At 38.6% G+C, this 17,022-nt stretch overlaps 1 protein-coding gene across 8 annotated transcripts in view; it reads right to left on the bottom strand.

The window, feature by feature from the left end:
* Positions 1–17,022, bottom strand: part of ARB2A (ARB2 cotranscriptional regulator A) — a 498,151-nt gene that overhangs the window by 296,706 nt on the left and 184,423 nt on the right. For all 8 annotated transcript variants that reach the window (XM_075541276.1, XM_075541283.1, XM_075541275.1 and 5 more), the window contains one exon: positions 9,377–9,595. In XM_075541276.1, the coding sequence (XP_075397391.1) occupies positions 9,377–9,595 (219 nt within the window). The remainder of the gene's footprint in view (positions 1–9,376; positions 9,596–17,022) is intronic.

Genomic DNA, 17,022 nt, shown 5'->3' on the forward strand with positions numbered 1-17,022 from the left:
TTTGTAGACAGATACACAGATCTAGTTATGCTCATGAGGAGTACAACTTATATAAATTAAATCTATTTATATCTCTAAGCCTCATTTTACATATCTGTATAGCCAGGGCAATGCAAATAGCTGTTGTATCATAAATAAATAGCAAGTATTTTTTAGCAATCAAATGGATGTATAAGTGAAAGGCACTCAAACATGGCTGGGAAAGAGCTGTCTGCTCAGAGTAGAGCTCACCTTCATGACATCAATGGAAGAAAGAATCAGCACCTTCCATTGTGACTGAGTCATGACTCAAAATGAAAAGAAACGGCTCAATCTTGCAAAATAATCAGAAGGTTGAATGTATGAAGTATGAATCTAGGAAAATTGTAAGCCAATTAAAATGAAATGCAACATTTAAAGGTCCATAGCATAGGAATCAGTGGAATGAAATGGACCCATTGGCCATTTTGAGCCAAATAATTCCTATGCCAGGGATGGAAAATCCGATGGGAATGGCATCACACTCGTCATCGAAAGAAATATCTAGGCAACAAATAGACAAATGTGCTTGACACAATGGATGTAGATGTATATTATGATAAGAGCTGAATGAGCCCCCAATAAAATGATTAAAAACACTCCAGAAATCTCTAAAGATTTACTGAAGTATAGTGCCGTATGCAATAGGATAAAATCTATATCTTTACAAAGAAGATAAGTTAATACAACTATTATTCATATTTATCAACCACCAAAGCCCATAATGAAAAAAATCCAAGAATTCTTTCAACTCCTTCTATCCAAAATTGATCAAACATGTCATTATCATAAATTGATAATTGCTGGAATTTGAATTACAAATATTGTAAGCAAAGAGGAAGGATGAGTAGTTGGAAAATTAAGCATTGGTCAAAGAAATGAAGACAGGGGTTGTATTTATTATTACAAAAACATTTTTTAGCAACATGAACGAGGACTGCAGGGCTGAAACAAAACACTAATTGTGAGAATGGGGCAGGGCCAGGCAGTGTTTTGGTTTGTTCTTTTGTGCACAGGATCGCTATGAGTCAGAGCTCGCTCGATGGTACTGAGTTGATCTTCAGAACACACACAGATGGAAAGAATACAAGGGGGGGATGGATGGGCGTAGTGTAGACTGAGGAGTGGTCTTACATACTTGGACATACCGCCAGGAGAGACGAGTCCCTGGCGGAGTTCATCACGCTTGGTGGAGGGGCAGCGAAAGGAGGAAGACCTCAAGGAGATGGACTGACGGTGTCTGCAACAATGAGCTTGAGCCCAGGAACAGCCAACTGCAGGCTGGTGCAGGACCGTGCCGTGCAGTGTCCTGTTCTGCTGTACGCAGGGTGGCTTTGGGTGAGAACCGACTTGACAGCAACTCACAACAATAAGCATTCATTGGTAAAGCTGATGTTTATCTGAGTCCTATATCCTGTCGCTCACTGAGTCCCAGCAGCAGGAGAGTGATAGACAGGCATGATTTTTGGCACACTTTGCTCCTGAAAGAACTGTGAGCATTGGAGTCTATCTTAATTTGTAGAGAAGACAAACGGTACTTACTGGGTCCCTAAGACCCTTACCCTATATTTGCTTTACATATATTGTTCTCATGCTGGGGCTTTTGTTGTTTTTATGAACAAACATACACCGATACTTAGGAAACTTACTCTTATTTTAGTTAACACTACATAAATGGAAGCGCTGGGATTAAGATTCATGTTTATTAGACTCTGTGCTATGAACCTCATTACCATACTATCCACAATACTATTTCCACACTAAAAACAGGAAACAACAATAGTTATTGTTTTGATTTGTTTTCAATGGCTACAGGTCTTAAGTTTTCTGGAAAAATATGTCTGAGAATGGAGAAAGTGCTTAAGATAATAGTTTATATCGATCATATGAGATTCTAGCTGTGTGTGTGTGTGTGTGTGTGTGTGTGTGTTTTACTGGTTATAATTGAAAGGATTTGGCCTGGGAAAAAAAATAATGATAATGACATAGTGAGATTGGTATATTGTGTTTCTGGGAAAAGCAAAATTTAATATGAACAGCAGCAGCCCCTTGTGGTCTAAGAGGAAAAAAATAAATAGTATATCTATAATTATGGGAATGGAAATATGTTTTTTACAAGAATATATGTACATATTTAGCCATTTGACTCAGTTCTCAACCCAACACATTAAAAAACAGATGCTTTAAAAAATGATCTGTTGGCAAGATGCTTGTTAAAATTTTATCAGTTGAAATATTAAAATTCATTATGAATTAATTAGCACATTATATAAAAATAAAATGTTTTTGTTTCATCGTTTTACAAAGTACTATAACCAGTGGTGATTAACACTGGGGATTTTGTGTGTCTTGAGATGTGTTGCTCAGAAAGAAACTAAATTTATAGGATTACCACTAAATTGATGACATTTTCTGTCTTCACTCTTGAATTCAGTTGGCAGATGTTTTCAAGAACAAAAAATTCTGTCTTATTACAAAACATATTAAGCAGGTTTTCCTGCCAGGCATGTCTGACATGATGTTTATTGCTTAGACTAAATCAATCCCCTTAATAAGCCATAATATATGCCAACAAGTACATTATTTCATAGTTAAGGAAAGTTGCCACATGACACAGTGAGTACTTTGATCTCTCAAGCTCGGCTCCCAGCGCATCATAGCTGGGCTACATACTCCACTGGTGAGTAGTATCTATTTACATTGATTTAGCAGATAAAACAAAATTATACTTTGCTGAACTTAAAGTTTTAGATCTGGAGTCTACATTTTTTCTGCCTGTATACAGAGACATATTAGCAAAAAATTAAAAGGAAATTGTAGCTGTTTCCTGGATACCAGGAAAAAGAACCCAAAAAAAAAAAAAAAAGAGTACGTTTAACAACCCCCACTCTGGTTGCTTGAGTATATTAAGAACGGTAAATGGGGCCAGAGATTTAAAAACACAATTACTGGCTGTAATATAAAGGAGTCCAACGTGGTTGCTAAACCTCTAGATAAAAAAGGACTTGTACCCAACAGAAGGGGTACAGAGAATTAGACAGGATGGCGTTTATTGGCCCTCACCAATATTGTACACACAACCCAAGTCAGAATATCAAAAACACCCTTTTTTCAAAGAAAGCTTCACATTATCTGAGTTGGCTGCTTCTGAACAATTGCAAAAATTCACATGAAGACTGAAAAAAAACAGCCAGAAAACTAGACAACACCACATTTCTCACATGCTAAGAAAGACGTTTTTGAAGGGCATCAACAAGCAATCAATCCATAAATATTTTAGTATCTTTCGAGTTCAGTGCCTGGCTCTCCCAAGATTCCTATCTGTACATGTCTGTTCCACATTTGATTTGTTCCTGCTGTGGGCATGAAACTGCCCTTCCTTCTCTCTGCCCATCAGAGATGGTTTTTTTTAACCTGATAGGTCTAACCCCATCTTCTTTTGTTGCCATTACCAGATGTGTACCTAGTCTCACGGTAAAGACGAGGTGCTGAGTGGACTTACTCCAACTTTAGGTTGATCAGCAACAAGCAACTTCTGGGCATCCTCCACCCCTGTAGACTCTCAAGTTCTGTTAACTATCATCTTTCTGGGCTATCAGTCTTATTATACTCTAGGTTAATAATGGAATAACCCTTATTCTTATGAGGGGGCCTCTACTGAGCTAAGACCTGCTCTTTAGCTTTGATCTCCTGCCAAGGGATTAGATTCTAAAGGACAGGCTTAATATTACGTTCCTGACATCCTTACAACACACTGTGTACTGGTGAAATAACTGGCTTGTACCTGCTTCTTCTCAAGGTACACAGGCACTGCCAAAATCCATATAGCATGCTCAAGGATCGAAAGCAGTTGCTTCTTAAAGTGAGAAGTACTATTCTGGGGCCATGGGTGGGGGTGGGGCGGTGCTAGAACCATCCACAGAGACTACAAACGCAGACACTTACACGTTAGCCTGGATTATGGGCTATCACATTTAAAAGGGGGGGGGGCGTGTCATTTACTGGAGGGTGCTAAGTGATTTTTTTTTTTAATGAAGAGGGGGCTGTAGACCAGATGCATTTGAGAAAGTATGATTTAGAGGATTGTGGGGCAATCTAATAGAAATGCACAAAAGATAAACTGGTAATACTAGTAACAGTATGAGATAAAAATACAAGGTATACTTCAATACAAATAAGTAAATTCCACATTGAGTCATATGATAATAACTTCCATGATGTCATAATAATTAGGTCACTCTTCTGGTGAAATGAAGAGAGAGAATTTCAGCGAGGCTTTGCGACAGTTAGGGAAACCCAGTTACAAAGTCCGTAAAGCACCAGTCTAGGTGGGGTGGAGGTAGAGTGGGTGCGGGAGTCTGCTTACAAGCTCATCGACAAGCAAGTCATGCAAAAATCGCAATAGCTCGGGGAGAATCACTGCCATTTCCATCCATAATTGCAGTACTACGAGAACGCCAAGAAAGAACATAGGGTAGCTTAATTTCATATATTCATATGAAAGTTATAGATATATCAAAATACCAAATAAGGGTGGCATGATGGCTTTTCATTATTAAGTTCTGGAGTATAATCTCAGTCACCGGATTAGGTAGGGGACAATTTGTTGCAACGATTGCTCACAGCAAAAGCAAGTACCATATGTCGATGACTCATGGACCCAAACCCGACTCGCTGCCACCGAATCGAGCCTGACTCCAAGCGATCCTGTAGGGCAAAGTAGAACTGACGCTGTGGGTTTTCGAAGCTGTGCACCTCGACAAGAGTTAAAGCCTCAGCTTGCTCCCCGTCTACAACACAGAACGCATTTTGTTAAACTTACAATTAAAAAAAGGACGGTCCTAGTATGGGATTTTAATCCTAGCTTTACTGTTCTAGTAAGTCAACAAAAATGTATTATTGCGGCTCTGTTCTACAGATACTTGTGGGAAGCTGTCTTCCAGGCTCTGGAGAGACAGCAGGGAGTGGACAGACCAAGTGCCTCCCCATCACGGAACTCACGTTTAAAGTGCACGACTCTGAGAACTGTGGTGTCGTGGCTGTGTTGGGCTGCTAACTACAAAGTCAGCAGTTCCAAACCAGCTGCCTCTCTGAGGGAGAAAAATGAGACATCCCACGCCCATAGAGTGACCGTCTCAGAAAGTCCCGGGACACTTCCAACCGGCTCCGCTGGCTCACTATGAGTCAGAACCGACTCAATGGCTGTGAGTGTGGTTGGTCAACTTTGAGAAAATGACGAAAACGTTTGACCCTACTCTCCTCCCTCGTAAATCTGAGTCAGCGGTGCTACGTGCACGGCGAGCAACTGCGTGGTGCCGTGGCGTGCACGCCGGAGCCCCAGCCAGTTGCTCCTCGTTTCTGCTCCCATGAAGGCCAGCCGCCTCGGAACCCCGAAGAGCAGTTCTTCGTTGTCTTACAGGATCGATTTGGGTCAACACTGACTCGATGGAGGGAACAAGCTATTAAAATGCGGAGCCCCCGCGAGAGCTGGGGCTTGACAGGCCCGCCTCGTTGTTCTGGGTCGTGCAAGCTTTGTCTTTGACCTGGTGCAGTCTGACCACTGTTGATGGCTCCTTTGAGAGGACACGTCTGAGTGTTCCTTCCCAGACATGTTTCCGCCTGACAGTCACGTTCAATTAAGCATCTAAATGATTAAGTCGACGCCGACTCACAGTGAAGCCCGTGCCACGGAGGAAACCCCCCAGCGGGCTTGCTTGGCTGTAACCTTGACCGCAGCAGACCCAGCCCGTCTTGGCACTGTTGGGGAGTGAATGGCCGAGCTTCAGGTGGGGGCTGGGCTGCCGATCTTTTATGCCACTCGAACCCTATCCAGTAAATGATAACCCGCCACAGACCAATCTTGACCTGGGTCAGAAGCAGGTGGTCACACTACGCCAGGCTGACAGTACAGACGATCCATTTGCACGTCTCAGAGAAGCGTTTCGTTTTTAGCCAAGTGAAAGGGAGAAAGGGGACGAGGAGTTGAGCCGTTTGGGTTTCAGCACTTAGTTCTAGCATTTATTAGCTATGTGACCCAAGAAAAATATGGGCCATTTGTGTAACATTTTCCTCAAATACGAATACCCTACCTCACGGGGTGGCTGAAAATAGATGAGTAACTGGAAATTGTAAATGGTGGAGTCTGTGAATATAAGTTCACTGTCTGAGTCTTAAAGTTACAAACACGTGTTAATTAGAGACACACCCAAGGGAAGGAGACCATAAAAAATGCACTACCTACAAGTGAATCACTGTCCATAACACCAACCATTCTTCTCTCTCCCACCACAGGAGCAAGAGCCGCTGCCACTGAGAACAGTTAAAGAATGCCAGCTTACCTCAGTTATTTGCATAATCCTGGGAGAATTTAGGAGTAAGGATGCTTAGTAAGAATGGCATTTTATAGCAAAGATTATAGGATACAAAGTAGTGATCTCCACATAAGTCTATTTTTATTTTAGTTTTTTCCATGCGAGCCTTGGTGAATGAGTGACGAATGGGATAAAAGAGGCAGAGTAAGAGGCAAATAGATATGATAAAGAGGCAGAAGTGTCAAAAGAGTAATTAAGACCCCTCCCCAATTTTTTTCTTAAGCAAAGGAAAAGAGAGCAGGTCTTAATGATGATGCAACACAAAATTACTTTTTTCCTCATTGTAAGAGAAAATAGACAGGAGGATAAGTAACCTAAAACTCAGCTGATATTGAATTGAGTCCATGTCACTGCTCCCCCACAGAGCTGAATGGAACTACTCCATCAGACTGCCTCAGCTTTTTCCTGCCACGTGGTTGGTGGATTTGAACCCCTGGCTTTTTTGTTAGCAGCCCAACGCTTAACTTACCATGCCACAAGGCATCTCAGTGTAGGCTGGCAGATGTGGAAAAGGAAGGATGTGTTTAAATGTACACACACAAAGCAACCGAAGAAACCCAAGGAAAGCAATGGTAGCAAAATTAGGAAATGCAGGCTCTAATCTAGGGGCCAGATTTCTGGACCAGATGCTTACTCTATACAAGGCACAAAACTAATAAAAGAAATTGTTCATAAAACAAAAAAACCGCCACGCTACAAATCACACTTTGCTTATATTTTGTGGCAGCAGTTTCTTTTATGAGATGCCAGATTCGTTTTAAGTTGTTGGAGGATAAGATGTCCCAAATGTCCAACTCTTCCAAGATGTTATTGTGGTTCAGTCAGAAATCCAAAAGTCAGGCAGAGGCGAGCCAAATGCGATGTCCAGAGCCAGAAGGCAAAAAGGTTCCAAAGTTAGAACAGGTCTTGCTTCTATCACAGCTCAGTCAGGAAACAGAGGTCTGGCTTTCCAGGTGATCTGATGTGTGTTAGGACTGAACAGTGGTACCAGCATGTCTACCTGATCCAGGGGAAACAGAGGATGGTGTCTTAAGTCCCACCCTGTAATAAGGTAGACACTTAACGATGCCCCAAGAAAGGGGTGTGACTTGGTTCACACCCTCCATTTAAGTCAGGTCTCAATCTAAATAATCTTGTCTGTTAGCATAGTAGAGTACATCCTCCAAAAAGTGATTATAGCAATGGGCGTAGAGTCTAGAATTTACAGGGCATCACATGGAATTATGGCAAGAAGAGCTGTATTAAGCAACTACAACTCATAATTCACAGTAGCAAGTAAATACTGTTAATGAGTTACACATTTTAAAAACCTTACACAATTCATTTGTAGATCGTAATATAGGATTCAATCTGACTTGACAGATTGAATCACACACCAGAAAGTTTAGGACAAATGATAGAGAAGAAGGCAACCACATTATCCCGATGCAATTGTAGAAAAGAAGGAGGGTCCGTCATTAGAGAAGATCAAGTTAACATTTCCAAATCTAGTAAATGTTTTAATTCATCAAGTAGCATTTTAGGCAGCAATATGCTTTTTGAGATATTTAAATAAAATCTGTCGAGATTTTGCTTACCTCATATTAAGTACTTTAGATATTTTTGGTCAATACACATTTGCAATCTTAAGAAGTCACATAGGCTGTTCACCGGATTTATTGTCATAATCATTGGATAGCAAACCCATTGCCACTGAGTCAATTTTGGCTCACAGGGACTCTGTGGGAGGGAGTAGAACTGCTTGTCCAACAGGGTTTCCACGACTGTGAGTTCTTACAGACGTAAACTGCTCGATCTTTCTCCTCTGGAGAAGATGGTGAGTTTGAACCACTGACCTTTCCATTACTCTCTGAGAACAATAACCATTGTGCCACCAGGACTCCCTTAACTATGCCATGAAGTGGAAGTATAACAAAGAGAATAAATAACTTAAAACTCCAAGTATTTCTGTTAAAAATTTTTATGAAATATTCTATTAATGATTTTTTAAGTAAATGCAAAGATAGCTCAAGTAGTATAATGTGAAACTTCACCACTATCCTACAGTGCAATTTATAAAATGTTCATTAGTCTATGTTTAAATGCTCTGAATTGCTCACTAGAAGAAGATAACAATTTAATGTTTTACTTACCCAGTAGCATTTCTGACATGGTTTACTACTAAATTAAACTTCTAGAGGCCACATTAGGGGCTCTGAAAGTCACAGGAATATATCTCCAATATATAAGGGACGGTGCATATAGCAAGCAGAGTGTGCCCAAGTGCAACTAAAGTTGTTGATGTCCCTGCAGAATGAGAGTTCTCTGGGTGGCACAATCCCCTGGTGCCAGCACTTTATTGTGCAAGGATCACTGAAAAGTAAGAAAAGAGCAAAGGACGGGGACCCCCACGTTACACTACCCCCAAACGACTGTAGCTGCAGTCTTATTAAGATATTAATTGCTCTCTCCCTCTACCTACTTTGTGAAGTTAAGCTGAGGCGCAGTGGAGAGCTGGCTGCTCAAAGGACAACAATGCATGACCAGCAAAACTACTACCCCCCAAGACGAGGATGGATCTTAGACAGTATTTAATAGCGCAGCAGGTGATATGTCTTAAGATTATTAGGCCAGATGCACTCTCTCTAATGGACACGTGACGATGACACAACCTTAAAAATAGCTTGATGGCAGTCTGGATTGATGTTTTCTTCCTGCTGCTTATATCACAGTAAGATTATTTCAGAAAAAATCCCTTGGAAGAGTGTATGACATAAGAGAAAATGCCAGTTTCATTTTCTCCCATAAAATACCACCCTGCAATAGGAATGGTGATGAATAAGTAAGATCAAATATTTATACTAAGAAGTAGACACCTAGGGGAAATGGATGGCTAACAATCAAAGAATGAACCATTTCTTAAAGAAATAAAAAGGAAAGTCGTTTATATGAAATAAAACCCAAATATGGAAAAAGAAATAAGAAAACAAAACGAATACTTCACTTACTCGGATGCCCAACTGCATGGTTTCTTTTTCTCTCTGGGGGTCACGGTACTTCTCGTAGAAATCACGTCGCTTCCTTGTTTCTTTGGGGATCTGATCCCTTCTTTCCCGTTTTCCCGCTGGCTCATCCGAACTGTCAGACGATGACTGCACATGTATCTCAGGCTTTTCCACTTCAATATAGTTTTCATTGGGATTCAGTACTATTACTCCATATCCTTCCTGTTTTGAAATGAAAACACCAAATGAATTCTATAAACCATTTCCAATTCATAAAACGTCATCATACTACATGATTTACTGAAGCTGCATCTCCACTAAGAAATTTCTTTAGAAAAAATATTTTATTTTTTTCTTTAAAAAGTCATTTTAAATTGTTTGTCTTTATAAAAATAAATACAGATTACCTATCAGAACAAAAATTGCAAGTTAAAGACTGTAAAGGTAAAAAAAATTTTAATTATACTTCAAGACTTCTACTAAAGTCCCCTTCCAAAATAAATAAATTTCCCCAAAATGATACAAATAGATGATTAAAAGCAAAAAGCACACTTTCAGATATTTATATTTATAATAAATATTTTGAAATCAATGATTTAAATTGACATTTAGAATTAAAACTACATTTTGCTGGATTTTTAATTTCTTTATAGGATTTTCATTTCTTTACAGTTACCCTTGATGAGCAATCTTATTTAACAGTAAGAAAGATGAACAATTTAAAAGGAATAAATGTGATTAAGCATTCCACAGATTTTCATAATTATATTATCAGAAATATACAATGCCTGTTGTTCGCCTTAAATTTTATTTATGTGTCACTTTATTTATGTGACTCCTTTCAGGAGATAAGTGACACAGGCAATGCATTATCATTCTAAGATGTATTTTAAAATCTTAAAATTTCGTTCCATTTTTAAACTCCTATAACTCTTTAAAATCGCGTACCCTAAAAAAAAAACACGTGTTGAGATGTAAAGTCTAAAATAAGGCTTGTGGTCTCTTAGCCTGTTTATTTTTCTAAGTTTGTAATGCACACATGTTCCTGATTTACTTTCAACACACTACACATTTTGATATTTATAATTAAGGAAACATTAATATTTCTATTATCAAATAACTACAGAGATTCTAACCATGAGAAAATAGAGGAGAATAGTTACCACAAATATAAGTCTGTGCAACACAAAGTTGAAGTTGATTTGTATCTACATACACATAGATCTTGACCTTTCTATTTGAATCTGTACTACAGGCGTCCCACTTAAGTCCTTGTGCAGTCTTGAAAAGTCATAGTTAAAAGATGGTTTAAATTATGATAAAACTATAAGATATACAGAATATTAAGGTAATCAAATTTACTAAAACTGTATTTCTTTCTAGAAGTATAACTCTTACTTGAAATTTTAATTCCTTCCTATCAAGCCTACCATAAATAGATGATTCAAAAATTAAAGCTGTAAAAGTAAACATATATTAACAAGGACCAAATGATCTTACTTTGCATTATGCTACATTGTTCCACATGGTTGCTTTTTTCAGCAGTTGATTTCACAAACGGCCCGCAAACTTTATCCAGGCTGTTTCAATTACACACACACACACACACACACACACACACACACACACACACACACACTCTCTCTCTCTCTCTCTCTCTCTCTCTCTCTCTCACCTCCCCAATGATACTATTTTCTGAAAATGCAGATTTGGTTTGGAGATTTGCACGATCATTCAAGTTCTGATTTTAGTGATAGGACTGTTAATTAAGACATAGTCCCCTTCCGTCTGTGAAAACTATGGAGACACTGGCCTGTACCAAACTGGGTAACAAACACCACGCACTCTTCAAAAGCTATACGTATTTTAATTTTAAAGAAGGTTTTTAGATAAACATATCTTTTATGAAAGGCTTATAAAATAGTAACTTTGAAATGGAAACCTTCTACATTAAATACCAGAGTCTTTTTTTCCTCCCCTTTTCTTTTAAAGTTCCTTAGCTGCTAAGTCAAAGTTACAACAACAAAAGATATTTTATTTGGTCCTGCCTTATTCTAATCTGTATGGCCATTCAAAAGTCTTGTAATTCATTGTGACCACTGTCAGGTAGACAGATTGTCACTGGTGACTTTCTACAGTCGGACACACTTGACTAGTTATTAAAATCACATTGGAGGGAAGTCCCAACTCCTCTTCCTTGTGCCTTTACAACTTTCCACGCCCTTCTCCTCCTCCTCACAACCTCTCCTCCCACCCAAAGTCAGTTAAGAGCACCGTTGCACTCTGCTAAAGAGAGCGAAATGGAGGCATTCCGTACACTGTCTCTGGTCTAAGGAACAGGGTCTGAAAAGGTCACCAGGGGCCAAAAAGAAAACTGCCTCCTTTCTAGATTCTGTACCGTGAGTAAGTGGTCTTCTGTCATGTTTCTTCCATGCCTTCTTTAAGGGAAGTGAACTTTAACATACACACACACACACACACAGTCTTATATATGAAGATATGAATTAGAGCAAGTAAGTTCTTAACTCTATTCTTGCATAGACATGAAAACAGTGGTATACTGCATTTTCAAGATGATATGAAAAACATCAAACTCATGGTGGGGCTTTAAAAGCATGAACGTCATCTCCTGCACCATGTATGCACCATGTGTGAATCCCAGTAAAGGTGCACTCTGGACAACATTTAGAGTTGGCAGGATCCTAAAAGGATCACCTCAACGTATCACACAATCATGAGAAAATAGTGTCTTGGTGATCTTAGGGTCATTTAAACTGTATTTTAAGATGGGACTCTTACAGCTCTTATAACAATCCATACATCCATTGTATCAAGCACATTGGTAGGATTTTTTGTGTTTTTTAAAAATAAATTTATGAAAATAAGGATTAAAACAATTCCTGTGCTTACTTGATTTTACATGGACTCTGAACTTTCATGTGCCCAATCTAAATAAGTATAAAATGCAGACACCATAAATCATCAAAGAAGTAGTATTTGTCTAAGTTATTGATTATGTAACTGGAAATTACATGACTCATTTGTCCAATTTTATAAAGACACACTGTCAATTTTTCACTGAGGCATCAACAAATGAAAAATGATTCTATTTTAAAACCACTACTATATAAATCAATTAAGAATTTTTTTATCACATAGGTTTCAACAATGATTCTCCTTAAACATCTAACTTATTTAGAAAACATTTTATCCAGTAGATATTTCAGACCACCAATTTAATTCATGTAATAGCAATCAAGAAATATTCAAGAATATTTTCTGCTGAAATGAAAGCTAATTTTAATAAATGTCTTTGTTGCAAATTCAATTATCATTCTGCAAAAAACTTAAATTTTTCGAATAAATTTTTGTCCTGCTAAATTAATGAATGCAATATTCACAGAGGCAAATCACAGCCACGTTATAGTGAGAAGGCGAGACGAGGAGTAACAAAAAAAGTGAACTATTCCACTTACATTCTCTATGAGTAAAAGTTCTTCTTTTCCACCTTTTTGTCAAATGTAACATTGTAAAGAAACCCCTTTGCACAAACTACAAAGATCTTTGCTGCTTCTGCATTGCATTCATATATGGACACTCATGAGTAAATGCAAATAGTCAAGTAGAGACAAAATAGGCAACAATTGTTCAATGTGTAAATATTTCAAGCATTATACCAATTTACAAGCTAAAAGATACCATTTAAAAAATGGATTCCCTCTATTCCCAATAACTCAATCAACACACAACACAAAATAGGTTAAAAGACACTAGTCTGACTATTACCAAATGTAGCAACAAAGTGTTACAAAAGTACCTTATAAAAATAAAGCATCAACTCTAGTCTCACAAAAGAACCACACATTTCCACTCTAGTAAGGCGACTGATAATTAAACATGGCTTCTTACACATGTTATATCGAAGTATTCCTTAAGCTTGGCAAATTTCTCATAAGATGAAAAGTGAGGTCATTTCAAATATATCTAGAAACTTCTCCTGCTATCTCTAACAAGATAAATAGAGCAAAGTGATTATCTAACATCTTACAATGAAATAAATAAAGCTTCTGGCATCTTTTGTCAATGATTTACCAAAATCAACTGCAATATCCAACATTTCAAGAAACAAAGCATACACAACGTTGTGAATTCACTCTTATGTTTGGCCACAGTCTAGTAGATCAAGGAGGTGATCAATAGAAGAGAGAGGGGAAAGCAAACTTTATGTCTTTAATTCAGCCCACTCCATTTTTAGTATACTTTGGGAGCTTCATTTTCAGACCTGCGTTTATAAAGCATACACCATGGAATCTGAGTATCCCTCAAATTTTATTGCAAAACATAGCATCTTATTCAGCACTAGTATTTGTGATGATTTAAAGAGAAACATGGGTCTCTGGACCTCTTTTACTTTGAAGTCTAGAGATACACTTATTAATAAATCATAGTTCGTTGGCCATTCAATCAGCCAGTGGTGGCTTAGGTCAGAGGAGTCTAAAACAGACAGGTGATGCTGAGCACAAAGAATCAAAGTGGAAGAAACCGTGCTAAAGAAATGCAATCGGTACAGATAAGCATTCAGTGAGAAGATTCTGCCCAGAGACAAGAGCTCTTAAATGCCTAACCCAAAATACAGTGTATACTTGGCTCAAATAAAGCCTCTCTAAAACTTAAAGTTCACCCAAGTTAATTTGCCTGTTAGTTAGCAATGATAAACCAAATGGAAAATTAGGGGAAATTCAGTGTCTTTTCAAGTATGGTGTAATCAGCTAAATAATAATAATAATAATAATAATAATAATAATAATAATAAAAGAGCTTCAAGTCCTCAGCTCTGCAATATTAACCTGCCAATTCTGCAATGCCACATGTGAAGAGAGAGGTCAGAGCCCAGCGTCGAACCCTTTGACCTCTGGAGCTACCCGTCTGGGTCCTCGAGAAAGGCTCTGAAAGACATCATTTCACACAGAGCTATCCTTCACAGTTTGCACGTTCAGCACGTTCTCTGCTTGGTGTGAGAGAAGATAGGTGTGCGTCCTCAAGGAAAATGAAGCCCGAGTGTTTGGATCTGTAAACGACATCTGCCCATGGTTAAAATGGACAAGCCCCTGTCCATTCATCTTTTCTGAAAGATGTATGGATGTTCTGTTTATTTCCCACCTTTTGTTTTTTTCCGCGAGAAGGGTATGTATATGTCGCTGAGGCAGCATCCTCAGGGCAACAGTGAGATGAGGTCATGACAACCAATCAGAAGTCACTAGTGAAGCGTTAAAGTAAACATAGTTGTTGGAGCTGCAGCTCTGCTTGAAAAATGCCCCCTCCATTATTTCAGCAATTTTCTCAAGACGTGACCTGGGACTGAAACGCCTGAAATGTCACTTGACTCCGTTTTGTGCTTCTTCCCAACGTGCATTTAGGTATCAGCGCCCTGCTAACATTTTGTAAAATGTTCGTCACGACTGTGCTTCAACTCGGGGCTCACTAAATTCTAGCGCTGTGCTCCAATGACATAAAAGTAGCAGAATATGGGCCAACACACTAGTAAGATTCCAACTTCAAATAGCTCATCAGTAAAAGAAAACATGCCACAAAAAGTTTTCAGAGGACCACCTGTTGTCTATTATTTTTACATAGCACTTACTCATAAATCATAACACAGGGTAATTAATCAAGCTGTCAAAGAGGAGGTCAAAGGTTATATGGTAGAGTCAGAAGGTCATGCATGGGCTGATGGAGGTCAGGGTCACACTGCATTCCTCATTATCAAGTTGGGACGAGAGACGGCCCAAGCAAACAAAAGTGAAAGCACATGGAGGAGCGAGTGAATAAAAAAGAAAGAAAGAAAATTTCACAAACAAAAAGAAGAGTGAAAGAAGACTGTCAGCAGCCTTCAAGTAGAGACTGGGGAGAAAAGAAATACACTGAAATGTGCTCAAAGGAGCTCAACATAAAGAATCTACAGTTTTATGATTAAATACATTGAAGATCACTTTCCTGGGCCATTTCATTAGTGCATACTGAGCAACACTAGAAAAATACGTGTTTGCCGCCTCTATATGTTCTCTAGCTTAACATAGGACAAAGTGAGCTTTAAAGAATAAAGTATGATCTACATTTTTAAAAAATTCCAAGCTCCCCCACCCCTAATATGGTTTCAACGTCACAGGATTGTCATAAATGGTTTTAAGCCACGGGACAGCGAAGTTATAATTTCTTGAATACAACACAAAGGTATCGACCAACATAAATACCTCATAAAAATTTTGAATAACAAAAATGTTATAAAATCTTCTATTATTACACTGGTCTGAATTAGATGCAGAACACTGTGGAAAATTAGCTGTCACCCTTTGCTCAAAATCTTTGTTAATCTCATTTTGAATGTTTGCAGCTTTATCAACACATGCATCAATGTCAGCTCCTTGGTTACTGAACTGCTGTAGTTGGAAGAAGATATAATTAAAATGTTTTGGCACAGAAAAGGTGAAATTGTATCTTCCCTCGTTCCCTCAGGAGTCTGTAAAACATGAAAGCTATATTGACAAACACACACCCTTGTCTCCTCTTCTGACACCTCAGGTCATCCAAGTGCTATTTATTTTAAAACATTCACTTTGCACTTACCCATCGTGTCACCTGCTCTGTGTCTAACTTTTACTAGGTTTTAGAAACTATGTAGTTTAAAGTTCACAAATTCCCCTGGCAATCATCAATATTTTATTGGAAGTGTACCATAAGTGCAGCATAACACTAAAAAATAACGTTGCCGCTCACTATCAAGGGCAGACATGCATTTAATACCGCAGCACCGGGAAATCTTTTACGTCCCTTTCATTCTCATAAGTACAAGCACAAACACACGCCCACACACTTACACATGAAACTCGAAAGAAGGAGTTCCAACCCTTGTCCAGCTAAGACAGAGCGAAACCCCTCAACGGATCTAGAGGAAGCCCGGAGGCACACCCCTTTTACCACAAGCTCCCGCACCGAGAAAGACACACAGGTGTGTCCTAGGAGCGTCATTCACGCTTCCGCCTGCTGTTGATGACTTCATGTGTTTGAGTGCTGAATGGACATCAAAAGGCCACTTAACTTTCTCTTCAAATGCATCACACAATCATGTAAATAGCACAGACATCGTGCTCCAGGAGGTAGGCAAGTAGTCCTTCAAAACATAGCTACTTTGACTCAGTCACATGCCATGTAAAGCACAGGACGAAGTACTTTATTTTTGTAAGTTACTCTTTAAACCTGCTAAAAACTATGGCACACACAAAAAACCACTCTACCTTAAAAGATGCCACTTTTCTCCTTTTATGCTTCCAATTAAAAGGCCATGTGTCTGGGAAAAACTTTAGGAGATGCTTGTTCTTTGAAGAATGCATTAGTGTTCTGATTGTGGTTCTAGAGTCCACTTGCAAAGGTGATGACATAATGAAGACGTCTAAGTACTTGCTAGTCACTCATTAAATACTGATTTCAGATGACAAATATTTAATAAACAGCTGCTCTGTACCAAGTACTATGCGAGGTACAATGAAGTGTAACGTATTTCTACGCAATTGTGGACTACAAGTCAGGATCAAGTGCAAATCCATAAAATGTCTACAAATACAAATCCTTAAAGTATCTCCATTTAGCCATAT

The sequence above is a fragment of the Tenrec ecaudatus genome, chromosome 2 (assembly GCF_050624435.1).
Source record: "Tenrec ecaudatus isolate mTenEca1 chromosome 2, mTenEca1.hap1, whole genome shotgun sequence".
NCBI classification, from domain to species: domain Eukaryota; kingdom Metazoa; phylum Chordata; class Mammalia; order Afrosoricida; family Tenrecidae; genus Tenrec; species Tenrec ecaudatus.